At 40.5% G+C, this 27,525-nt stretch overlaps 1 protein-coding gene across 6 annotated transcripts in view; it reads right to left on the reverse strand.

Moving 5' to 3' along the window:
• Positions 1 to 341: 341 nt before the first annotated feature.
• The window catches only part of rgs3a (regulator of G protein signaling 3a), a 74,232-nt gene continuing 47,048 nt past the window's right edge, over positions 342 to 27,525 (reverse strand). For 3 of the 6 annotated variants that reach the window (XM_042337306.1, XM_042337307.1, XM_042337308.1), the window contains 6 exons: positions 23,213 to 23,842; positions 10,730 to 10,803; positions 5,590 to 5,691; positions 4,247 to 4,308; positions 2,293 to 2,459; positions 342 to 1,750 (listed from right to left, as the gene is read on the reverse strand). In XM_042337306.1, coding sequence (XP_042193240.1) covers positions 1,568 to 1,750; positions 2,293 to 2,459; positions 4,247 to 4,308; positions 5,590 to 5,691; positions 10,730 to 10,803; positions 23,213 to 23,842 — 1,218 coding nt within the window. In that variant the 3' untranslated portion in view covers positions 342 to 1,567. Of the gene's footprint in view, positions 1,751 to 2,292; positions 2,460 to 4,246; positions 4,309 to 5,589; positions 5,692 to 6,017; positions 6,391 to 8,702; positions 8,824 to 10,729; positions 10,804 to 23,212; positions 23,843 to 26,728; positions 26,781 to 27,525 lie in introns of those variants that run through there. The other 3 variants (XM_042337309.1, XM_042337311.1, XM_042337310.1) reach the window with 3 other exon arrangements.

A 27,525-nucleotide genomic window follows, 5' to 3' on the forward strand; every position in this document is an offset into this window, starting at 1 on the left:
TGTTTTTTTCTTTGTGATTATGGTTTCATTACGGGAAAAATACCTGATGAAAGCTTTGGACTCAAATTGTGATGATAATAATAATCCTTATCTTTGATATCACATCAGGAAGATGTCTCGAAGGCTTCACAAGAATTACTGTGAAGTGTAGTGACTCTGTAGTTTGTAGGCAAACACATGAGCCTAGCTCCCTGTAGTCAGTGCCGGCATAGAATATATTGATTTGCTGCATGTATGTGTTTTAAATATAATAAATACCGTCTATACTTCAAGAATTGCTTCTGAACAGGATGGAGAGATGCAAATCGAGCCATTGGACAAAAAAGGAAAGTGAGACGAAATACTTGTTGAGAACCATTCTTTATTTACCCTTTACTGCGACATGAAAATAGTCCTTTGCTTGCTTTTAGGAGATCCTGTGCATTGTAAACAGTGGGAATTAATAAAATATATGGTTTTCAAACTCCTTTTAACAAGCAATGCAATAGGTCAAGGGAGACATTCATGCTAGGTCTCCCTCCCACCATCTGTGGCACTGGCACCGTCGCTGCTGTCTCATATTATCATTATCAAACTCCAGATTTCCAAAAACCCAACTATATATTTGGAAACAACCCCCAGCTGCCTGCTGCTGAGAAATTAAACATTAATTGTAAATTAACTTCCCGATTTCCACATAATTTGTACAAATATTACACCCATCACCTCGTGAGTCAATGAAAGTCGAGGAAATATTGCACTCCAACAAAGTAAGAGAGGAAAATCGGAACTTTATCTAGTAGAAATGCATCAAGCATCTGACTGCAGAATAAATAGATGAACATTCCCTTGTATATTATAACTCTACCAATAGATTGTTTTTGGTGCTATAGCCCCAAGCAAGACACAACTACCCCAGAAGAATACAGGTTTGGAAAAGGAAAGTGCAATGAAATAAATCACTAGGATACCTCTTCAAAGTCAATTCTTCTATGTACAAATGTACAGACGACATCACAAGTCTCTGCTCCCGCACCATGGAGCCAGAGCTGCGCAAGCTCAAGTCTTTGGAGATGGTGCAAAACTCGGACGTTCTTGAGAGCCCAAAGTTCATGGTGATTTGGTCCTTTACAAACATCTTCTATTGTCAGTGAGGCTGTTCATTACTGAGCCCCACAACAAGGAGCTCTTTTCTGCTGCTGTGGAGGAATTCACTACTCCAGAAACATGAAAGGTCGGCATTATGGCAGGGCGGGTGGGAAGACAAAATTCAACTGATTTTCTGCTATGGTTTTGCAAATCTTCATGCTGTTGTCACTTAACAAGTACATAAAAGGTGTCTTAAAATAAGATCGTACCAATAGCAGATGGGAGTTGGGGGACTCAAAGCGAGAAACTGCAATAAAACAGTACCTGACTGTGTTTCTCAAAAGGTGGCCTTGTCTCAGTGATGGCTTCAATGTTTTACTCCAGTCACCAATGTGGGTTTTGATATGTCTGAGCCAAACAGCAATGAAAAACCTTTGCTTCCATCGATGTAAACACAGAGTTCAGTCTCTCTCTGTCTTTAACGCTCTGCTTTGCAGATCTAGGATGCGTTTGGTTTCTTCTGGTTTATCAAATCCAAATACAATTCTGATCTAAGAAATCGTGGATAAGAGTCCTTTTCCATCAAACCAAATATCCTCTTCTGAGCTAAATCAAAGCAGGAGCGTGACACTTTCTGAAGATTATCTTTGGTGTGTTCCCTTGTGTGTGAGTCTAAATTAACCTAAAAACAAACAAAAAGTAATATTATATATTTTGCCTTTGTAAAGTTTTATAATCAATAATCCTTGCATTTGATGTAGCACTTTATCACTTCAATAGGACATCTACAATTACTGTAGTATATGTGTATTTAGTAAGTGAATGCAGCAGCCAATTTGTGCAGTGATGTTCCACAAACAGCCAGGAAGTGAATGAGCAATTTAATCTGGTTGTTAGCCAGGACACCAATGAAAACTCCCTTCTCTTTCTGAATAGTGCTGTGCGATCTTTAACGTCCACCTGAGCAGGCACTGATGGGACTCTGGTTTAACGTCTTATCTGAAGGACGGGTAAAACACATAATAATAATACTTGCATTTGACATAGAGTCTTATCATGTCTTTGAGACCTCTCAAAGCGCTTCAGAGAATATACTGTGAAGTGTAGTGACTGTATTTTTTGGGCAAACACAGCAGCCAATCACGCAGCAATTGTTAATTTTAATTTAATTTCACGTTGAATGAAAGATGTATTTGGATATGAGCATTTCTAAGATTGGCTTACCTCTTTGCAGGACTGAATAGCAATGTATTCTGCGAATATTTTCTTGGCCTTTGAGATCATTTTGGATTGTGATTTGACCTTTTTGTACTCCTCACACGCTAACCAGAACTCCAGATTCTCGTCGCTGAATTCCGTCCGCAGAAAAGCTCTGAAAGCTGCTAAGCCGTCTGTGGAACAAAGAGGAGAAACATGAATACAATGCAGATTTTCACCAAAGCTCAAGACCTTAAACATCAAATGTGAATCTTGATCTATAAAACAGGATCTCATTATCATAAGGAGGGAAAATAGACTTAAGTCTGTAGATTACAGGTTTATTAATGCTCACTTACTGCTTAATTAACTGTTTTTCTCAGCTAAAGTCTCGAAAACACAATTCAACGCTACATTATTGGTAAAGAGGGAAGCTACAGCTGTGCAATAAGGAAGCATGGAAAGAGGAAAGGTGATCTGCTCATTAAGCATCCACAGATCATGCAAAACCACTGACTTCGCAGCTGGGGAAAACTACTTTATAGATATTCCCTCGACCCCCAAATAAGCACAAACTCCAGAAAGTATGCACATTGCAAATCAGCACTCTTTGGGGAAAGGATTCTTATAAACTTTACTCTTTGATTTGAAATATATTGACTCTATTTAAGCTCTCAGCGCCCAAGTGTCTTGTTATAATGTACCGTTATATAGAACAATAGGAAATGGAAATAGGCCCAACTAGTCCGTGCTGGATTTTTACACTCCACACTTGCCTCCAATTCCCCTCAATTACCTTTTCCCTGATGTTGGCAAACGTTTCTTTTTAAATTCTTTTTGCTGTTCCGTCCCCTCACGTTAGACTTGGTTCATATCTCAGCACCCAGCATGGAGGTCGCTATATAAATGCATATTGTTGTTGTCCCTATAAGTCTTCTCTCTAATATGTTCACTACAGAATCTCGAGCTTGGTCTCAGAGATGTCCTGGTTGTTCTTCTCTGGACCCCTGAACTATTTTAATGTCCTTTTGAAGGCAGGTTCACACACTTTGGCACTTCAAGCACTGATTTTGTATTTGTTAAGAGATTCGATATTGTTCCTTTTAAAAATTGAAGTTGAAGTAAAGCTGTTTTGATCGTTTTATATATGATGGATACAACAATGCGCAACCTAAATGTTGTGTCAAAGCAAATTCCTGAGATCCTCGCCTCAAGGTCAATGAGAGAGCAGAAAAGGCGGTAGTTCAAAAATAGCGAAGCTATTCTGCCGTTCTACACTAACACATCATTTTATTTATCAGCTGCCTTTTGTGATTAACAAGGCATCCATAGTTTTCTTTGCATTGCAAGAGCATTTGCACAAAATAATTAACCCAATTCTTTGTTCCAGTAGAGTAACTCAGCAAGTCAAGTGACTGCAGTACTGTGGAGGAACTTCTTTACATAGAGGACAGTGAGAATGGGGAACTGCCACAAACTGTGGTTGAATCATTACTGTGTTTAAGACGAAACTTGATGTGTACATGACAGAGAAGGGAATATGGGGGGGAAGCGGAGGCTCGGGGTGGGGGCGTGAGAGGGGAGGGGTAAGGGGAGGTTGGAGGAGGGGGATAGATTTGTTGAAGACTCATGTGAGATAGAAACACCAGCATGGACCAATTAAGCCAAATGGCTTGTTTCTTTGCTATAGATTCTGTGCAAGTTAAACTGCTGAAGAAGGTTAGTATCAGTTTAATTCTTTGCTTTTCTGTACCAAAAAGGCAAGTCAATTTCAAATCAATAAAGAAATTGCCCGGCTCCATTTTGGACCATTGAGCAGTGCATTAAAAAATGTCCATTTGCTATTATTGTGCTTCGCAAAATGTCCATACATTTACGTTTTAGAGAAGGGCACTCAAAGGGTTAACCGCCCACAGTGAATCCAACCTCTTTTTGTGGAAAATGTGAAGTCGCTAAAAAACACAAAGCGAGAGGTACTTACATTTGTGGGTTAGCAGCTTGTCTAAAGACTCTCCCCATTTCAAGGCTTCTTCAGGTGAAGGCCTGTAGGTGTAAACAGTGGGCCATTAAAGCCAGTTGGTCATTAAACTCCACAGCAAAGTCCTTCGTTAATTGACATGGAATCCTAAAGCCCCAATGGGTGGAATAATAAGGAGGATTTTTCAATGTGTGTTAGAGGATCCGTTGTAACGTGTAGTGACTGTATTTTGCAGGCAAACGGGGTAGCCACAGAGAAAGACAGTGAGCAGGTCAGGGTGCCCAGCAAACCCTCGGCGGCTACTTGCTCACGACTTTTACTCCCATTGGTTTACTTCAACCTTAGCTTATTTTTACTTCTATATTCCAAATGTTATGCATCATGGGGTCTGACTGCAGTACTGTCCAGCTGGCACCTGATAGACAGCTAATAGATAAATATATCTCTTGTGCAGCTTTGCAGGCTGGTGCTGGCGTTCCTAGGCGTGTTTCCAAAACCTCTAACAAGATGCTGTCATATACAGAACCGTATTTTCCAAGGTGGGCCACAGTGTTAGCTTTGTGTACTGTGTGTGTAGCTGTAGACATTCAGCATCCAGCCAATATGCTCAAACAAATGAGATCAAGATAGGCATCAGTAATCATGTCAGCACTGCTCAGTCGCTAGCACTCTCGCCTCTGAGTTAGAAGGTTGTGGGTTCAAACCCCACATCAGGACTTTGAGCCAACAGTCTAAGCTGATACTCCAGTCTGTGGGTGCGCTTCAGATAGAGAAGACTTTAAGATCTGCCTGTTCAGGTAGATATTATTCAAAAAGAGAAGGTAGTTTCTCTTTCTTGGTCAACAATCCCCCAGATATAATCGGTCAATCACTTCATGGTTGCTTGCGGGACACAAGTGCATGCAAATTAGCCTCCGTGTTTGCCTACAAATACACTTTACAATAAAATCCTGTGAAGCATTTTGAGACGTCTTGACAGTGTGAGGGTTTTGCTGTATCAAATACAGGGATTAAATATAAGACTTTGTATAGCTTACAGGAAATCCTTTATCATTAAACTGAATTAATTCAGCTTTGTTGTCTTAAAATAGCTGCAAGCAGAGTGACTAACAGGCTAGTAATTGTTACCTTTCCCTCTCACGTGTCATGTTCGCAATGATGCAGCCTCAGGTGCCCAGCAATACCAGCAAAGTCTAGTTATCAGGGAGAAGTTCCGTCTTTCAGACTTCACTTGGTCAATTTGGGCTTGAAAACGTTTTTTAAAAAAATCAAATAATTGCAGTTTATTGTTTGTTGGACAAAAGTTTTGTCTGTATTTCAGAATTCTAAAAAAGACATTCGCTTACCGGACAGTTTTAATGACTTTGTCCAACTTGGCAGCATTACTCCCCGGCCCAGAATCATTCCGTCGACGTAGAAATCCCAAGCGGTTTTTCATGTCTTTGGCTCTGTATGTTAAAGGAAAAAAAGCCGGTGAGTAATTTAAGCAACACTAAAGTCTATTTGAAAAGTCTCTGCTCAGCAGACGGTCAGAAAACCTTCAATTAACAGTGACTATTCTCTGCCTGTTCCTCTTCTTTCTTATAACAACATTTACACATCCTGCTGATAGGAAAGGTTTAAATATTTCACTCCCACACAATGGAATTCTCGCACCAGGCAGTCTCTGGAGATTGCTTAGCACAGAAACACTGGAAACCTTAGCTTGAAGCACATCGAGTTGCCCGTGACTCACTCGCTAAATAAAGCCACAGAGACTTCGTCCCCCACTTACTCCTTCATCGTGTGCCGTCGATGCAAGCCTCCCCCATGGCTTGTGTGATGAAGGAAACTCAAAAAAAATTCTGAATGAAATTCATGTGGCTGTGGCTTCGACAAATCTCTGAAAAATGGCATCTTTCAGGCTCAGCTTGTTGTGACTGGATCTTGACACAGCTCCTGTTTATTGAATCATGATTTCTTCACAAAAATGTCACAGAAGAACGCTGCCCAACTTCCTGAATCTTAGCAATAAGGTCGACTTTGTCTCTATAGCCTTGTGATCCCCTAAAAATCTGCTATTTTTAACCCTCCCAACTGCCAGCAGAGGAGCTGATAGCTGAACTGTGCAATTTGTAGCATCAATTCCAGTTCTGTACTCAAGTTGGGTTGGATTTGTGGTATTTGCAGGCAGGAAGTGGGAGTGACTGCCCACACTTTTGAAAGGAGCAAATGTTTGACTCGAGTTGTGTCAGCTCCCACAACAACTCTGGTGAATAAGGAGGTAAAGTAAAGATGACTGAAGGACTAACACAGGAAACATGCTGCCAGTGACTGGTCACCATAGGAACAAAACAAAGTTGTTTTTTCAGGGCAAAGAAACAGGTTGTAAATAGTGAGATGACAGACCGCAAGGGAATAACTAACAGAATTACAGTTAGGCAAGTTTCCACAAGTTGGCGAGTCAGTAATGGAAAGGCACATACTTAGGGAACTCCGGGAAGAATTTAAAGGGAAGATTAGAGAAAAAATTCTTTATCAGAGGATGGAATGTGAAATCCTCCGCCTCAATAGTGGTTTATGACAGTCCATACATTACTCATAAAGGGCTTGGGGTAGATGCTTGAAAAAGATTATAAAGTATAAGGAATGAGCAGGAAACTGGGATTCTGTGAAGCAAGAGCTTTGAGATGTCCTCCCAATATAAATGTAAGATTGTTCAATTAGAATGTTTCACGTAAAATAAAAACACCAGCGTAGATTGAATGGCCAATTTTGATGCTGTAACATTCTATCATTCTATGAAATATTTTGGAAAATTTAAACGGCAGTATGCTCATTGTAGAAATGTCTCTTATTTATTTCCTTATTATTATTATTTTTAGAGGTTTTTTTTAAAAAAATCACCAGTTGGAATAAAGGATTTTTACGTTCTGTTTTCAAGAACAATGTGTAAAATTGTCTCAAAGTCTGGTTCAAAACCGATTTTTGCCAAATTAATTTACATTGCAAATTGCAACTGTGCCCACTTTCCAACTGAACTCCATGCAGATTTCTCTTTGCTGTAGCTGGAAAGTCTTAGTCCCTCTGAAATGGATGATGCAGCCTGACCACTAGTCTTGTGAGTTTTCATTTGTGCTGCTGACAGGGTGTCTGTCACTCCACACAGCGGCTGATATTAAACATGCCACATAAAGGAAAGTGATGGGTGTGTTCGTTGACAGTGCAATGTAAAAGTGATTCTCACAGTTAGCAGTTCAACGTTTATCTTGCCTGCGTTTTTTTCCCCCTCAATTTCTTTTTGACGTTTAAAGTTTGAATTAGAGAAGGTTTTATGAATAGCATTTCTTGGGAATCAGACATCTGCGAAGCTCCTAATGTATGTAGTTAGTTTAGCCTCAGTAAAATCTTGGGTACATCCCTCCCCTGAGAGTGCTTCCAATCCACATATTCAAAGCTTAGAAAGGTCTTAACCAAATGCCCTAACTCTGATTGTAACTAAGATTGTCATTTTAGGACAATTTTGAGAATTCATTACATCTACCACTTGTTTTTGTTAGACAAGAACACTAGTTCTCTCGTCTTGTAGCACAGCAAGTGATACAACTGACATTTCAACTGTAGGTTTGACAAATTGCCTGCTACCTCTCTTGCGGTCATTCTCAGTAACTATATCGAGTGAGATAGGGTTACGTTCCTAGAAAAAGATTTGTTGATCCGTGGAAAGGAGCTGGCACAAAATGGAACACCTTGGGACGACCTTCTGACGTGAAAGGTGCTATATTATATAAATGCAATTTGTTGTTGTAGAACATATAAATGTAGATATTTGTGCAGAGAGTAAATAAGAACCAAAAGCAATGATGGCAAATGTATTGTAAGTAATTTCTGCTAAGCATTCACTTAAATGGAATGACAGTGTAATTAATAAAAAACATTAACACAATACGCTCCAGGATGTGCATTACGCAGCATTACTTAAACACAATCCTCCAACTGTTCCACTGTGTTTAAGTATATTAAGTATATTCCCTATTAAAACCAATAGCTTGTTATCCGTCTTTCTGCAGGTGAAAACCTAGGTGCAAAGTATATTAAAAAGAAGTTCTAGGGCAGTTTAATCTGCGTTGTTGTAATGTTAACAAATGCAAATTTCTGTTGTAACAAATGTGTTATTTGTTCCCTCCCACCCCCACCCCGTTACAAGGATTTGCTGGATGTAAATTCTTAAGCAATCATACAATACCTATAGACTTCCAACAAATATATCATCTTTGGGCCAATGAAATATGAATCCTCTACATTTAAGAATTGCACCATTACAAATCACATTACCCCCATGCATTTGTACCATCAGAAATACTTTAAATGCATCAACATACTAATAGAAGACAAACATCTGTTAGGAAAGGATGACAACTGCCACATATAAGTAGAAAATTAGAAAATAACTTTTTGCAAACATTCACCGACTTCCTACCTCTCTAGATATTTTTCCGAAAAGTCAACCATTGTGTGAAGCATTTGGTTAAGTCTATCTGTAAGTATTGCACATCTGCAGTGTATTGAGACGGATCTTTATAGTGACAGCTCTCCTAGGAAGGCAGATTAAATAGATGTGTGCGTTGGCTGAAGGCCAACTCAATGCCCAATCAGACTTCAGTATCTGATACGAAGAACCCAGAGGAAAAACTGCAGCTATTTTCACCATTAAAAGTGTGTGACATAAAAGAGTTATCATCATGAACCTCCACTTCATTTAAACTCGGGGCTTTGCTTCAAGATTTTATTATTAATTTTTTTTCTTTAAATTGATGAGAATATGAGCAAAATGTGACTTTTTTTGTGCTGATCTCATTCTGAATGTCTACTCAAAGACTTTGTTGCTGTTCTCTTGGTTCCATCTAGTGGCGGCTACAGGTACTGCAGCACACAGGAATTTCACAGAAAGCTGCAGAATCCAATGCAAAACTATTACAGTCAATTCTAGACTTTTAAGAGTGCATCAATAAGTTTGTCTGCCTGAGAACGTTACCACTTAGGTTCGTGGTATAGAAAATGATAACTTTTAGGTTTTGTTCCGGCCACTTTTCAATTTGATAATAAATAAATACTAATAGAGTCCTGTGGCTCAGTGGTTAGAGCGCTCGCCTCGCAAGTGAGAGACCTGGGTTGTATTCCCGGCAGCGTGAAACGTGGGGCAAGTTTCCTTACTCCATACGCCTCTGTTTATATTCTGTGAAGTGCTTTGAGATGTCTCGACGACGTGATAAGGCGCTGTGTCAAATCCAAGAATTATTCTAAATATAAATTTTGGTTTGTTTAGGGGTTGAAAAAGCTACACTGCAAAAAAAATTGAAATGGCAAAGACGTAACAGAAAAGAGCTTGGGGTGCGTAACCTGATCCCTGGTAACTGCCAACATACAAAATGTGTCTGCCTGACTCTGGCATTTTTCAGATGCTCATTCTGGGAAAAGTTAATTAAGGTTTCAATTCATCTCAATTAAATCAAAGCATATCTTTTCCTTCTGCCTCAGTTGTGCATTTTTTTTAAAAAAGGACAGTCATCCTTCCAGAAAAGATTTTTATTTTCTGTGTTTGTGCTGTATCGAGTGACTTGCACAGATCTGTCAGGGCCCCTTCCTCCTATTATACTGACTAGAAACAGCTGTGGGCTTTGCCTCCTGCCTGGACTCCACGCTAGTTAATATGCCAGGCCTCAAAGCTCAGATTTCTTGCCTCTCAGCCCTGCTCTGAACCTTCCTTCTAATTGAGCTCATGTTCAGTCAGTCTTTTAACAGGAATACGAGTGTATGCACATAAAACACATACATACACATATATACTTCGGGCTTCAAGACAAAGGTTTCTTTGGGAAAAACCTTGGGCAAGTTTCCTTACTCCACACACCTAATAATAATCCCTCCAAAAACAAAAACAATAATAAATTGGTCATGTTCAATCCACGACTGTTTGTGGGACGCTGCTGTGCGCAATTGGCTGCCGTGTTTCGCCCACAAATATACAGTCAATTCACTTTACAGCATATTCTGTGAAGCGCTTTGAGACGTCTCAAAGACGTGATAAGGTGCTATATCAAATGCAAGGATTATTATTATTAAAGGTTTCATGACTTGATGCTCTTGCGCTGTGTGACACACATTTTAAAGTCAAATGGACATGTGGTACTGAACATTATCCTTGTCCATGAAAAATATATTTCTCCTATTTAAAAACAATGACATGCCAGTTGCCTTAAACCCCTACAGAATAGAGCCAGGGTTAAACATTTTGCAACTTTCAGTTGATCCAGAGCATTTGGTTAAACCAAAGACAAAAAATAATACGTAACCCGCTGTTAAAATTGTCCTCTGATTTCTTCACCAGGAATTTTAAAACTAATACCAAAAACGCAAAGTTCTCAAACAAACAAACAAATGAGATAATGCAGAATGCAAATGTGGGCACTCAGTCAGGGCAGGGGAGAGAAGTGAAAACAAACTTACATATTCTTGCTCTTTTTCTTGAAGCCATCGTCAGTTTGGTCATAGCCACATTCAGCGTCTGCCCCAGATAGCTGCTGGGGCAAAAGTAAAAAAACCGTCTGCATCATGGAATCAGATTACAAATCTTTCTCTCTCGCTCAATACATTCCAGTTTCACTGTTGTTTATTTTTCATCTTGGTTTTTGATCATATAAATCTCTACAATGTTAATTGGCAACATTGGAGTCTGGACAGTAATACAGCAGAGATTGTGTAGAGACCTCAGCAAACAGGCAAACTTTAGTACTTGTCCACAGATTCTCGATTTCACCCAAGTTGAGAAATATGATGCCTCTCAGGGGGTAACTGCTCGTCAAGTGATCCTTTGCGAGGACTCAGATTATTTGGTTTTGCCAATCAGCCTGTGCTCTTTTTCCACCTCTATGTTCACCGTTGCCACTCTCCCAGTCCTACTTAACGTTGAACACTGTAACTAACAGTCAGGGATCAGGTTACGCTCCCCAAGCACCGGCATCAACTTGCTGCACACAGTGGGCGGACGGCCTCAATACTGCCCAATAGCTTCACGTTTAGGAATCCACGGCTGTAGCTTTACGCCGTCTACTCCGTTTGTGTCTGAATGGCAGGGAAATTATTTTTAGGAATGATAAATCTAAGTCAGTTGTTGGAGCATTTTGCAAAAAAAACCTTATTAATTATCTACATTTATTATAATAATCCTTGCATTTGATACAGCATCTCTCACATCGGGAAGATGTCTCAAAGTGTTTCACAAGATTTTATAGCAACATGCGTCTATTCTGTGGTGAGTGTGGCAGCCAATTTGTGTACAGAAATATTCCCACAAACAGCCAGAAAGTGATTGAACAATTTTACTAGGGATTAAATTAACCAAATGATTTTAACAATTAAAGTGCACTTAGATTTGGTGAAAAAGAATCGGTCGCTCAGAATAAAAGCTGGTCCGGTCCCCTGGACTGCATGAATTGACCTTAGTTGGAAAAGAGCCCGATTTCCATTGTCATTTCCCATTCTCGTCATTTTCCATTCTCGGGAAAGCAATTAAATACTGCAGGAAGTTCAGACTCAGTAAAACAAAGTGGACAATTTTATAGAATCGAACGTTAAAACATCCCAAAGTGCTTCAGAATAAGTGCAGGCACGGGGAGAATTTCCACCTGGGTCCAGTTTTACCTTTTTTCAGAGCATCTAGAATTTGCCAAATTCTTAAATACAATCTGAATTTTGAAGCCATTTACCCACTTGTACTTTTAACAACAACAACAACAACTTGTATTTATTCCACGCCCTCACGTGGCTTAGAGTCCCAGAGCTATGACAGTTATTAAAAGTTCCTCTTCTGGGAAGTTAGATGTACTTTAAATCATTGAAGCATCTACTTAAGCAGGCGAGTAAGGTGATCATGGACAGAACAATCTGTACTCTGAAATGTAAGTACATTGTGAGGGGAGAGGAAAGAATCATTCCCCATTTATATCCTTAAGTTCCTGCCCTATTCATTGCCTTTATCTGCTATTTCTTACGATTTTAACCATGGCTTTGGAGGCGCTACACATACATTAATAATAATATAATAATCCTTGCATTTGATATAGTGCATTATCACAACGTAGAGACGTCTTAAAGCGCTTCACAGAATATACCGTAAAGTGAATTGACTGTATATTTTGTGGGCGAAATGCAGCAGCCAATTGTGCACAGCAGCGTCCCACCAACAGTCATGGATTGAGTGACCAAGTTATTGTTAGCTTTTTTTGAAGGAATTATTACTCCCAGAAAGGGATCCACCAATCGACTAACAACCGGGTTTCTACTTATTTCTGGTAAACAGAGACGTGTGGAGTAAGGAAACTTGCCTAAGGTTTGGCCCTGCCCGGGAATCAAACCCAGGTCCTCTCGCTTGTGAAGTGAATGCTCTAACTTCTACATTACAGGATTCTTGGTATTAATATTAATAGGGATAGAGCATTCTTCTACAGGAGAGGTACAGGTCAATTCAGGGATGGTAGATGAGTGAAGCACAAAGATCCTGATAATAGGAACTGTGTGTTCTAATACGTGGTGAAATAACTCACCTCACTGTTGGGGACAAGATTTCAATAGGAAAGAGAGCGCTGTATTTCATCCACCAAACCATTTGTACCTGATAATCCTGCATTGTTACAGCTCAAACTGATGGTTTACTGAACCAGAAATAAATAATGCAATTCCAATTTATCCTTCAAAGACAAATTGATTCTCACAATGAGTTTTTGACTCATAGTCAAGTGGTTGTTTTGTGAATGTGTTTGTTCAGTTGTCTGCAGTAGCAGGTTGTGTGGTAGACACTGCGCAGAATGTTGTTAACAGTTTACCCAGTGATGTCCAGGACAGACACAGAGGTCAGAGTGAGAAAAGGAAACCCTGAATGTTTGCATTGCTATAAACACCAATATGAAACAGAAATTCAGTGAAATGAAAAACTGAAGCGATTGCTCCAATAGACACAACAAAACCAATTTACTAGGTCAGTTCAGTCTAACAAATTTCAATGTAATCTGATCCAAACTACCGAGTCAGGTGGTTAATACATTCATTTGTTTGGTTGCTTTCTCCCATCTCCTGAGATTCGCAGACCTTTCCTCCTTCACCCAGATCTGTCCTCTAACAGCAACTTATATTTCTACAGAGCGCTTCAGATAAAATAAGGTCTTGTAGCTTTAGAGTGGCAGGGAGGGAGGGATAGAAAGAGATAGGTGACCATCAACGTGGTTGAAGAGATGGGTTTTAAAGCAGGACATGAAGAACAGATAAGGAGGGGGTTGGGTGGGGGGCGGGGGTGGGACACACAGTGAGATAGAGGGAGGGAGTTCCAGAAGTTGAAGGATGGAATCAGAAAGATCGGTCACGAACGTACAGTATATACATCACTAACTGTTCCTTCTGTCATAGGGAAGGCAGACTTGTGATACTTTGACTTGTGCCTGATTGACAAGGTAATGAACTAGGATACTTGCATAACACCAAACAATCGCCTTTTTTAAAAAAATCTGTAATAAATTGATGAACATGATGGCATTTGTTTTTGCAAATCAGATTTCATAGAATCATAGAATTATACAGCACAGAAGGAGGCCATTCGGCCTATTGTGTCTGTGTTGGCTCTTTGAAAAGAGCTTCCAATGCAACCTCACTCCCCATAGCCCTGCAAACATTTCCTCCCCAAGTAATTATCTACTTCTCTCTTAAAAGCTGTTATCGAATCAGCTTCCACCAACCTTCCAGGCAATGCATTCCAGATCCCAACAACTCGCTGTGTGAAAAATATTCTTAAAAAACAGTTCTGAAGGCACAAATAATGCAATCAATCAAAATGGGAATCCACTTAAAGCCATTAGCTAAGTGCTTTAATGAGGCCCGAGTCGTATCCTAAGCCATTTGTTGTCAATCACACTAACTCTGCATGAGGAAGCTTCGCAATGTGGCAGGATGACAGGAAGTGCCATCAGACAAGGATATTACTCTGTTTGCTGATGTTTGGCAGGTTGCCGCTGAATGAGCAAACGTAATAACACAGCCTCATGGGCTCATACTGACTGCATCCATCAAACCTCCAGTGTCTGAGCAACACAAGAACACTGACCAAAACTATATTGAGTTTCTGCTCCCACCCCCAGCTTGGGTGAGCGTCCAACACGCAGTGTCAATCGCTTGGAGACATCCTCCCATTGTGAGAGATGCTGTACAAATCTAAATTGCATTGTATTACCTAGAACCTTCAAGGAGATTTGACAGATTTTAAACCAACTTTCCCAAAGAAACAAGGCAAGTGGACTTAATGTTAATTTGCTGGGTACGAGCTAAAGTCTTTTTCTTGGCTGTTTTGACATCAGCTGCATGTCTGTCGCTGGGGCTGTGTGAAACAAGTGATGTTATAGATTTATTATTCTTTCAAATATGATGCATCAGTTTCAGGTCAATATTGAGTTATGGGGCTACTCTAAATCATGGTTTGGATTATGTGTATACCGTGTCCCGCTGATGTTAATGTTTAACTTTACAATTTGCAGTGCACCATAATAAGAGTTTCGTTATAGCAACATAAATGCTCTGTTAATATAACAAACCCAATTGGCCATTTCTCTTTAATAAAGTACTTGAAATGGAAACAGATGTCACAGCAAATGCAATCAACAGTCTCATCTTCCCCTCATCTCCAAGCATTGTTTTGTCAGTCTCAGTACATTACAATCACAGGATTTAATGTCTCCCAACAATTCAGTAGATTACCTCATTTTCGGTATTTAGAGATGAACTGGCAAACATCTTTGCTGGGTGTCAAACATAATGAACACTGACATGTTCATTAGTTAATGGGCCAAATGGGTTAGTTTGGTCAAAGTAGAATCAAAATGGGCTTTTACCACATATTAATCCCTCAGCCATTCAGATTCTTCACTCCTAAAGCAGTGACATGCACTTATACACTGCCTTTTCTTTCAGATTAATGTCTCAAAGTGTTTCACAGAGATGATAGGGAGAGAGGAAGGAGAATTTAAAGGCTTTGTCCAAATACATGATCAAAGAGAGAGTGTTTTGAAGGCAGGCTGAGAGGGAGAAGGCAAAGGGATCTTGTTCATTCAGTTCTTGGCTGTTTGTGGGACACTTCTTGCATAAATTGATCGCTTGCCTACGAAAAACAGTCACTACACTTTACAATAAATGTCAAAGAGCTTTGAGATGCCACGATGTCTTAATAAGGCGCTATATCAAAAGCAAGTATTATTATTATTTGGAGAGTGTTCCAAACAGCAGAGGCATAGCTACTGAATGTTTTGACTGATGGTGGAATAGAGGGAGGGAGAAAGGAGTAATAGATTAATGTAAGAGGAGGAGGACGCAGGCAAGATAGTATTGATCCTGCAAGTCAGTCGAGCAAGGTGAGGGCTGCAGTAAATCGGTGAGAAATTGCAAACAGATAAGTCTAGTATAAGACAAAATAAATCAATAATTTGATAGTAAAATATATAGAAACAAGAAACACAACTGATGTAAAAAGGGACAAAAGAAACGTGGTAGAAAACAGGAAACTTAGTTAAATAGGAAAGCAAACCGAGAGCGCACATTAATCTTATGTGGGGAGGTAACAGGACTTCATGTACATTTGTGACTGGCAACTGAAGGCAAGTAGAAGTTGGTATCTATCAACATAAAGTACCTGCTTTTTGCATTAAAACATATCCTAGAAACCAGCGGCTGTTAACTTTTTGTAATGGAGCAGAAATCCGATCCCCTCCTGGGACATAAACTGAAGGGAAGTCTGACTTTACGGTTTTATTTTGCCTTCCATTCTGCAGTGCTGATAGGAAGTTGCTGAAATGCCACATACAACTTGTGGTTTGGTTTGTTAAGAGCAGATTCCATGCGCTTTTAGGTGTCAAGGACCAAATATTTCTGGTTCCTTTAAACAGTTATTTTACAGGTTCATTTGCTGCTGAAATTCTACTAGGGTTATGACTGTCTAGCTACATTTCCTCGGTTGTTATTATTATTACTTATCATTGTCTAGATTTGCTTGCATGATTTTTCATACTTGAGCCGAGCTAACAATTGATTCTCTGACAACAAACACTTTGTTTGCTCCAACACTCGGTGCCCAGCAAATTGGATGTTAAGTGATATTCTCACTGGCATGGATATTTGCTGGCACAGTTTCATTTCCTCACCAGTTGTAACCTATCTTCCGTTTCATATTCCAGTCTCTTACTAACCAACAGTTCTGCTTTGTAAAAGAAGCTGCTTTAAATTGAGCTCACACCAGCTCCTCTTCGGGAATGCTCTCGAGGCTTCTGTGGTTGGTGAGACTCCAATGTGACAGTGTAAGTGATTGGCCAGGTCCTCGGCACTCCAAGTCCATTAGGATTTTAACAATAATTCTGAGTAGCTCTAAGATGTGATCAACCCACATTTTGAAAGCGTGCTGAAACAGAACTGTAAATATCGCAGCAAACTCAGTGTCTGTTACCACGTTAGTCATCTCTGAATTGGCTCCTCAATGTTTTCACCTTAAAAACACTAAAATGACAATATATCTACTTTAAGTGCAGTAACAGTGATGATCTATTGGACATTTAAGCAACTTTTTATGCAACCACAAGGGGTCAGCAAAGAAGATTTTATAAACGAGTAGACTTGCGTTCAAGATTAAAACTGATGGTCCCACAGAGAATGGTCCAACAGGTATGAGGTACTCGATTCCTGTGAGCACAAGGAGGATGACTGTGGGGAGGACAGACAGAATGCAGACCGAGGCACAGTGGGGCACAAGGCTGTCCGAAGCGGGGAAGAGCAGAATAGAAATGTAGTTATGATAGGGGATTCAATTCTTAGGGGAATAGGTAGCATCCTCTGTAGCCAATAGCGAGAGTCCTGAAGGGTGTGTTGCCTACCTGGTGCCAGGGTAAGGGATATCTCGAAGCAGCTGAAGAGCAATTTGGAAGGGAGGGGGCAGATCCAGTTGTCGTGGTCCATGTTCGGACAAACGACATAGGGAAAAACAGGGAGGAGGTCCTGCAGAGGGAGTTTCAGGAGTTAGGAGCTAAATTGAAAGACAGGACCTCGAGGGTAATAATTTCTGGATTATTACTTGAGCCACGTGCAAATTGGAATAGGGAGAAACAGATTAGGAAAGTTAACATGTGGCTAAAGGTTTGGTGTGGGGAAAAAGGTTCCACTTCATGGGGACGCTGGCACCAATACTGGGACAGGAAGGAGCTGTACAAATGGGACAGGCTCCACCTGAAGGAAGGGTACCAAAGACCTAGCGGAAAGTGTAAATAGCGCTGTGGCAAAGGCTTTAAACTAATAAACGGGGGGAGGGATCAGAAGGAAATGACTCAAGCCAGACAAAAGTAAGAAATAAGGAGAATATAAGTAAGGAATAAGGAGAATTAGTACAATTATAGAACAGAAGTATGAAAAGACTTTCAAAAATAAAATGAGAGGAACAATTAATAATAATGAATGAAACTGTCTGTACAGCAATATGCACAGCATCCAAAATAAAACAGGAGAACTGGAGGCAATAACTTGTAGTGAGGAACCAGATATAATTGGGATTACTGAAACATGGCTACAGAAAGAACAGGACTGGTAATTAAACATTGCAGGGTATATTGTATTTAGAAAGGATAGAGATGGTAAAAAGGGCGGTGTAGTAGTTCTACTCGTTAGGGATAACATCATGGCGGTAAAAAAAAGGGTCACAGCCAACAGTAAGATAGAAACAGAATCTGTGTGGATAGAGATAAAAGATAAGAAGGGATCAATCACACAAATAGGGGTGCTCTACAGATCACCTAATAGTTGAAGGGACGTAGAGGAAGCAATATGCAAGCAAATTAGGGAAATGAGTAAAAGCCATCGAATAATAATCGTGGGGGATTTCAATTGCCCCCAAATAAATTGGCCAGAAAAGGTAGGTAAAGTGAATAAGGGAATGGAGTTCCTTCAATGTGTATAGGACTCCTTTCTTACCCAGTATGTAAGCAACCCAACAAGGGGGAACTCCCTCTAATAAAAGAAAAATCAAAATAGAAACAGGGCCACTAAGGAATGAACAAGATAAGCTCACAGACCGCGACAGCGTAAGGCAGGGTCAGGTTATTAGCTGGAGTTAGATTAGAAGATCAGCCATGATTGAATGTCGGGGTGGGCTTGAAGGGCCGAATGGCCTACTCCTGCTCCTACATGTTATGTTATGTCATTAATAAACTTGCTGAATGGGCATTTAAATGGCAAATACATTTCAATGTAGAAAAGTGTGAGGTGGTACATATTGGTAGTAGGAATAAGGAAGTCACATACATCCTGGAAAATAAAAACCTAAATGGGGTAGAGGAGCAAAGGGATCTAGGGGTACACATACACAATTCACTAAAAGTAGCAACACAGGTTAATAAGGCCATAAAGAAGGCAAACCAGGCATTGGGGTTCATTTCTAGAGGGATAGAAATTAAAAGCAGAGAAGTTATGGTAAACTTCTCTAGAACCTTAGAATACTGTGTGCAGTTCTGGTCCCCACATTATAGAAGGGATGTAGAGGCACTGGAAAGGGTGCAAAGGAGATTCACGAGGATGATCCCAGAACTGAGAGGTTATACCTATCAGGAAAGGCTGAACATACTTGGATTCTTTTCTCTTGAAAAGAGGAGTGTAAGGGGTGACCTGATAGAGGTCTTTAAAATGATGAAAGGTTTTGATAGGGCCGACATAGGGAAAATGTTTCCACCTGTGAGGGAGACCAAAACCAGGGGCCATCAATATAAAATAGTCACCAATAGATCAAATAGGGAAGTTAGAAGAAATTTCTTCACACAGAGAGTAGTGGGAATGTGGAACTTGCCAACAAGGAGTTATGCAAATATATACATGTATTTAAGGGAAAGCTAGATAGGTACATGAGGGAGAAAGGAATAGAAGGTTCTGTTGATACGCTTAGTTGAGGAAGGGCAGGAAGAGGCTTATGTGGAGCATAAACACCGGCATAGACCAGTTGGGCCAAATGGCCTGTTTCTGTGCTGTTTATTCCAATGTATTCTAATGTTATTCATAGAAGCAGCTGAGTGTAAAAACAATGAGCATTTGATAAATGATGCTGTGTTAATGAGGCCACACCCATAACAAACACATTACATTGTGCTGCAATCCACAACTAAATCCGCTTCTATAAAAAAAGCATTTGAATTTAAAAAAGGTTGGGTCACCTGAACACCTTCCAAATTTTCTGCCCCAAAAACAGAGAGTATGTAGACAATACACAGTCCAAAAGAGCCCAAGTGCCTGGCTGTACAAGTTAAAGATTCTGGTACCAACATTCGCTTGATGGCCGTTTGTGGAATATTGCTGTGCGCAAATTGGCTACTGTGTTCTCCTACAAACAGTCACTACACTTTACAGAAAACTCTGAAGCGCTTTGAGATATTTATGTAATAAGGTGTTCAGTCAATCCAATGATTATTATATTATTTATTGGTTCTAGAGTCCTTCTGGAAAAGCAAAAGGATGATAACACTGGCAAAACCCTTGTGCAGTCAAACACTTTCAAATGATTGTGATGCTTTTGTCCTCTCTAATCCAGTTCAAATTTTTTATCACTCCTCATAATCAGGGCACTAGTCCTGTTATTATAGCATCCAATTAATTAGTGCTCAGAGTTATTGTACAACTCTGGGGCCTGCAGAACATCCACAACAATGTCAATAAGAGATGTAACAATGCGGATGACAAAGTCAATAGCCATTAGTATTCTAATTACTCTGATGATCACAATTAACCCTCAAACCTATAGACCATCGTACTAAACAGTTGTGAGTTTCATTGTTTGCTATGGCCTCAGCAACAGATATCATTTTCTTTAACAATTACAAACTATTGTAACAAAAGATTTTTCTAGTTGAGAAAACATTGCGTTTAAGACTGCTCATACTCCTATTTGTCTGGTACAAAACCAAGTACTTAAAAGTATTTTACTGGAAACAGCATTTATTTTATACGCAAACTTTACAAGAAATTCTACACATTGGCATATCAGATGACGGCTAAGTATTGAGACTTGCCAGAAAAAGTCTTGAATCATATATCTGTAGATTTCGTAGTATTGTCACTTAAGCTAATCAGTATCATGTTTCTTTACAAATGTACTGGTACAACTAGATATACAGATAAAGTTTAAAGTCTGGATCCAGGGAACATCAAATTTGCTACCAGATTTTTCAACAACAAATTGTATTTATATAGAGCGCCTTTCAAATCAGGCACTTTCCAGCATCTATCTGATATTAAATATGTAATACGGTACTTCATTATTTTTAAAGTGTAGAAAAGGAAAGTGATCTATTCTAGTATAAAGTGAAAGTATATGAAGTATATAAAGTGTCAAACTCCCAGGAATTATTCATTCCTAAGCCTCGATTCTTGCTAACCATTGCCTAATACTGTCAGGGTTTAGGTAAACGGACTGTGTACTTTCAGAGAAAGCATAAGGGTTCCATTCCACACACGGGAATGTCTATGTGGAGTTAGCTTGCGGATTGCGTAGAACTCTCAGTCTGGTTTGCATAATATTACACACGATAATGGGTTTCCACATGTGTCAAAGCACTTCATAGGAATTACTATAAAGTGCAGTGACACTACGTGTAAGCAAAGAATAAGAATAATAATCCTTGCATTTGATATAGCGCTTTTCACGTCGGGAGGACATCCCAAAGCGCTTCACAGAACACACTGTAAAGTGAATTAACTGTATATTTGTGGGCGAACGTGGCAGCCAATTGCGCACAGCAATGTCGCACAAACAGTCGTAGATTGAAAATGACCAATTTAATTATTGTTTTTAGTTTTGGAGGGATTATTATTGGGTGTGGAGTAAGGAAACTTGCTCAAGGTTTCGCCCTCTGCCTGGAATTGAACTCAGGTTTCTCGCTTGCAAAGCGAGTGCTCTAACCACCGAGGACTCCACGAGAAGTCAGCCAAATGGGAACACAGCAAAGAAATGAATGACTAATATGATCATTTGGAGATTGTTGAAACTCTCCTCTCTTTTCGAATACCTCCAACTCGAGGTGCTATTTGATTCTGTGAGATATCCTCCTGGTGTGAAAAGCATTGTATAAATGTAAAATTGTTCTTGTTCAATAGTGCCATGGGATCTTTAACATCCATCTGAACAGGTAAGACAGGACCTCGATTTAATGTCTTATCCAAAGGATGTCATCTCCAACAATGCAGCTCTCCCCAAGCATTGCATTGAAGCATTAGTCTAGACTGTTGAAGTTCAACTGGCCTAGGCAAGAGTAGTACCAACTAACTACAACAACAACAACAACAACAAGATTCCATTTATAGAGCGCCTTTCACGTCAGGAGGACGTCCCAAGGCGCTGCACAGTTGGGTCATGACCCGAGCAGGGGGGACATGGTCAGGGTGTGGAGAGGGAAGGGAGGGAGAGAGGAGGGGGGAAATGGTCAGGGTGAGGGGAGGGAAGGGAGAGAGCGAGGAGGAGGAAGAGAGTCGAGAGGGGAGCTGAAGGCACGGTCAAAGAGAAAGGTTTTGAGACCGGCCTTGAAGGAGGAAAGGGAGGAAGCAAGGCGAAGGCACTGGGGGATGGAGTTCCAGAGCCTGGGGGCTGAGAGGCTGAAGGCCCGACCACCGATAGTAGGGCGGTTGGGGCGGGGGACGTGGAGCAGACCGGAGCCAGAGGAACGGAGGGTACGGGCAGGTAGGTAGGGGATAGTAGGTTGGAGAGGTAGGAGGGAGCAAGGCCGTGAATGGCCTTGTAGGTGAGGATGAGGATCTTGAAATCAATCCTCTGGGGGATGGGGAGCCAGTGGAGGCGAGCGAGGGTGGGAGTGATGTGATCGCGAAGCCTGGTGCGGGACAGTACACGAGCTGCAGAGTTCTGAATGACCTGCAGCTTGTGGAGGGAGGTGGCGGGAAGGCCGGCGAGGAGAGAGTTCCCATAGTCCAGCCTTGAGGTGACAAAGGCGTGAACCAGGGTTTCAGCGGCGTGAGGGGTGAGGTAGTGCCGTAATCTGGCGATATTCCGGAGGTGATGGAAGGCGGTGCCAGTTGTGGTGCGGATGTGAGGGAGAAAGGACAGCTCAGGGTCGAACAAAACCTGCAGATGAGAGAAATTGCGAGTCCCACACACACACACACCACACACACACAGGCACAGCTGATGTCTGGCACATAAGAGAACACAACAGCAAATCGATAAGGAATTCAAACATCGCTGTATTCATTTATCAATGTTATTGCACTGCACACGTTCCAGCAGACCCTTCAATGCAATTCATCTGGTGGTCAATATTCTGCACAAGATTGTACTGTGATATAGAGCTGGAGAATATTCTGAGTGGTTTTATTATTATCTTGCCTCAGGCTGTTTCATGTGTGTTGAAATCGTTTTAATGCCACCATCTATCAAAAACAATCATTTTTGTGTTGCTTTCTAATAATTACACTGTTGGGTTTCATCATAAAAGTGAAAAATACTCCAGAATGGCTCTAAGAATTATCAGGACTGCAGGTTCAATGAAATTTGAAGGCAAAGTATTATGTTTCATAATACATAATATTAATGATACAACACCGTTCATATCAGGAAGATGTCTCAAAAGGCTTCACAGGATTTTACTGTATAGGGTAGTTCCTGTGTATTTTGTAGGCAAACCCTGCAGTTACTGATTTCATTTGGGGGATTGTCGACGAGGACCCTGGGAGGAACTCCCTAATGTGAAGGCAATCTTTTAGACTGCGAACCATTGGGTTTGACTGCAATATCACTAAATATCTATATCATGGTGTCACTGATAGATTACGGTTTCTTAGCTTTCCAAGTGTACATGCAAATATGTTCAATCAGTTGTTAAAAGCAATTTCATAAAATCAAAAGAAAGAAAAGTTTGGAGCACTCACCTTGTGGCCAGAGAAGATGAGGCATAACTGATGCATGGAACCACCATTTCTGACGTTCGCAATCTCTTTTTTGAGGGTCTTCGGAGAAGGTGGAGCCCAGTCGCTCTTCATGTTCTGTCCATCACAGCCCGAGCAGTTGAGAGCATTGTCAGATGTGAAGCACTGTGTCTTGGGCTCCTGCAGGAGGCTGCCCTCACTGTGTGTGCGGCGTCTCAGTGAGTTCTGGACGGTCAGAGTGCAATGTTTCTCACAAGCTGATGTTTCAATCATACTGCGACGCTTCGAGTCATTTCTATCCACATAACTATCGTCACTGTCATCGTCCTCATCTTCATCATCTTCCTCTTCATCCTCATCTGCAGCGTCAATGTGAAAATTGGGCAAAGCCTCAGCACTTTGGCTAAAGCTCTTGTCCAGTCTGACCTCTGGTATGATGAACGGTACTCGAAAGTTCTGAGATTTGACATCATTCAGTTCTTCATGACTCTCTCTTTGCTCATCAGGGTCTGTCTGTTCCTCTGGAGTCTTGTCATTTTCAGCAGCTGCTCCATCAGTTGGCTGGAGATCACAGATGGCAGCCTTTTCCTCAGATGGCATTTCGGACGGGTCATCTGACTTTGGGTCAAGCATCTGTTAAGCGAAAAGAGTCGCAGGTTAAATATACTGAATGGAAAATCCTTCACTTCCAACGGTGAGGCCAGCACACAGTGTATGTACAGCAACTAGACTCCCTGCACCAAAGCTTCCCCAGTGATAACAATGTTAAATATCTACCTTTGCAATAATCTTTCACGTTCCTTGAAAGCAATTCATTCCACACAATGAGGTTGCTTCTTGACCACTAGATTTGTTTTTTCGGAATGTTGTTATCCTACAGATCTCACTTGATCGCATCAACTTGGTCTCTTTTGCTTTCCCTCCTTCAAAGAAGCGAGACCCAAATCCAAGTTGAATCATTATTCACAGCACAGCTGGAGGACTGGAGAGGCAGCTCTGAGGTTAATCTATGCAGATTTTAAAACTAGGAACAGCCAGAGCAGATCTCGCTAGCCAGCCAGCCTCAGATGGCTGAATGTAAGAAGGTGAAACATGGGATGTGCAGCATACTTCTGGTTCAGACTGTTAATGGGCAGCTTCCTGCACTTAGCACATTTATTATTATTATTATTATTATTATTATCATCATCATTGTCTCCCACCATCCCTGGAGACCTTGTGAAGTGCTTGCTGGCTTCCTGTGCAGTTTGAGGAGCTCAGCAGCAGTGCTGACTGATGGCTGGTCTCATTCTACGTTAAAAATCCAATGATCCGTCAGCAGAACTTTTAACAATTCTTTAACTTTTGGTTCTTGTTAACATTGAAACCCTTTGAGCTTGATAAAGTCTGCCATTTGTTGAGCTCTCTTATCTGGAAATATGTTCTTGCCTCAATAAAGCTTCCGAACACATAACTGCTGTGCTGTTTTCTGTCAATTTCCTGTTTGGATATTTGCTGTAACAATATTTTCATACTGCATATACAGGGTTTGGGAAAATCTGGCTGGAAGAATAAAATCAATTTTTTGGACACTTCTGTCCAAAAAGGTGCAAAGCCAACAAAATATATTCAGGGTCTGCAATCCTTAATCGGGAATTTTGGCAATGATTATGGACAGAGTATTGCCTTATGCAATACAGTCAAGGATTTAGAATGGTTCCCTTCTCCAACAATGTCTCCGTCAGAGTTTAAATGCTTAGCTGGGGAAAAGGGAGGAATGCCTGCAAGAGTTGCAATAGCTTTAAAAGTTAATGTGTTTTAGCCATGATATGAAACAAACATGATTGGCTATGTCGTTCACGTTGTGATTGGCTATGTGGCTAAACATTGGCAGTTACTATAAATCTCAAGTGGTTTGGACTTCTTTTTACACCAATTTCTCAACAGAGCAATTGCATATTTCTCTGCCCTGAAGCTAAAGAACTATTTGCTGAAGCCAAAATAAAAATTAATCGAGTTCAAATGAATGATCTGAATATGGAACTCCAGGTTTTTGATAATCTTTCCATCTAAAAATCTGATTCAGTCACAAAAAGGAAAAATACTCATGTTTGCGCAGAGCTTAAAACAGAAATAGTTGGCATCCACTGTGATAACTGGCAGGGTACACATTTCTTTAGTTCTTTACATATTTCTTTACAGAGGATAATCACAGCTGGCACCAGTTACAAGAAAAAAGGTGGTTGATGCCCGGACACCGGACTGATTTCAGAACCAATTTGAAGCTATAACGGGAAGCGTTGGAATTCTGGAACGATGAGGTCATAACCAGCCCAAGACTAAACAAAGGTTAGATACTGAATGGAGTATTCTCGTGCTAACTACCACCGCAAATCCTGGTCTGTCGTGCAGAATATAGTTACAGCACGGAAACAGGCCATTCGGGCCAACAAGTCAGCATTTATACTCCATACGACTCTCCAAACCAATTTCCATCACCTATGTTCCTCTATTCCCTTCCCCCTCATATGTTCATCAAGTACTTTAAACTTTAAAGATGAAGGAATACATAATAAAATATCACTTCATACAAATCCTTTCCTTCTGCACACCCTTCACCAGCTTTTTTAACTGCTCCCAAAAGTAGTAGTTTACATTTAATCTTTCTTGAAAGCAACTCTGTTTAATTCATTTCACATGTAACCAGCAACACTGAGCTGTGGAAGTCAATAAAGCTTCAGATGAAGCAACTTACAACAGTGCGTTACTTTTCCTCTTCTCTTGCCAATCTCAATGTCAGGGATAAACCACCTGATCCGTTAGTTCCTATGAATCCATTAGCACTGACAACTCAGTAGCTGCTCTTCACAAACTGACTTTCAAGGAAGGCTGGCCTGAAACCCTCTTTGGTCATGGAAATCTATGAAATTAGCATTCCATCTATTTCCACCTCTCAGAGTTTGGAAACAAAACAGGAAGTGAGCAATGCTAAGATCACTGACTGTTCCTGTTCTCTTACCAACACACAGCAGAAAAACAGAAGCAATTTAAAAGAAACTCTTCATCTGAGCGATCAAATCCTCAGTAAAAAGAATGACTCACAAACCAAGAATGTTTACCATTTACCAATATTTATATTGTGAATTTCAGATCAGGACTTATTCCTGAGTGGGATTTACTTATTAATTTCAAGTCTGATTCCAATGGAACATATAGACCCATCCACAACACAACACAAGAACAGTCCCTGTTAGTCAGCGGTATAATTATTGTGTCAAAGATGCAGAGGTTTGTAGTGAAATAACAACCCTTACGAGAGCTTTCAGACAGATCGTTGGTCTCATGATGTTAGACTCTGATAGATGGGAAACAAGTTAATCGAGTGTAATGAAAACGCCAGTTTGTTCACAAACGTGCAGCTTTTTAAAAAAAAAAGATAAACAGCGGTTTCATTATATTCTAGAAAGCAAAAACAATCATAAAATGCAGAACTAAAATCATAATCAAAACTTTTATGAAAGCTGAAATACTGATTCATACCGCAATCTTTCTGGCTTCTGTATGTTGTCTCAGTGAAGGGGTTATGACATTGAGAAGGAGATCAGGGTCACGTGAATTAAACAAACCCTTAACTATGGCAGCTGGTGTCAGCGTTCCCTTCGGCCCCCGACTGCACAATGCAGGTCCTGTTCCCCCTCCCAACAGTGGTATAAAAAGGCACATTTTTAGCTCATGCATCATCATGATGCTGAAAGAAATCGTAACACAATATTAAAGCAACTCAAATTTCAGAACTCAATTTTGGTAGTTTCATATTACTCTAAAAGTAAATTAATAATTTAAAACTAAAAATCGCTTCAGCTTAAGCCGTTTCTCTCTCTCTCCACCTCAACATTATACCTAACCAATGGACCCTTGAAAAATTAGTCTTCGACTGCCTGAAAATGAGACCGAAAACAATCCACAGTTTATGAAACTGCTGTGATGCGGAAACGGTTGGGTTTTGAAACGATGAGATAAAACGGTCTGAAGGGCCTTCTTTATCCAAATCTCTCTTGTGACCACGTGTTAGCAAACCTTCCTTTTTTAAATTCTGTGTAAAATATTTTGGTGACTAGATCAGTGGTTGTAGCTAAACCAAGGAGGAGAGCAAAGAGGCTGATGTTCCATTGGTGAGAGGGGTTAGCTCGGGCTCTCAAACCTCAAACAGAGAAGGCGCAGAAGGAACCTTGTGAAGTATATAAGATGCACAACAGGTAAACCCAGCACAACCCGGTCAGATTTCCCATGGAAGCTGGACAGGAGGTCAGGGGTATGCAAGAAGTATTTCGTTGTCC

The sequence above is a fragment of the Callorhinchus milii genome, unplaced genomic scaffold (genome assembly GCF_018977255.1).
Source record: "Callorhinchus milii isolate IMCB2004 unplaced genomic scaffold, IMCB_Cmil_1.0 Scaffold8, whole genome shotgun sequence".
In the NCBI taxonomy this organism is placed as follows: domain Eukaryota; kingdom Metazoa; phylum Chordata; class Chondrichthyes; order Chimaeriformes; family Callorhinchidae; genus Callorhinchus; species Callorhinchus milii.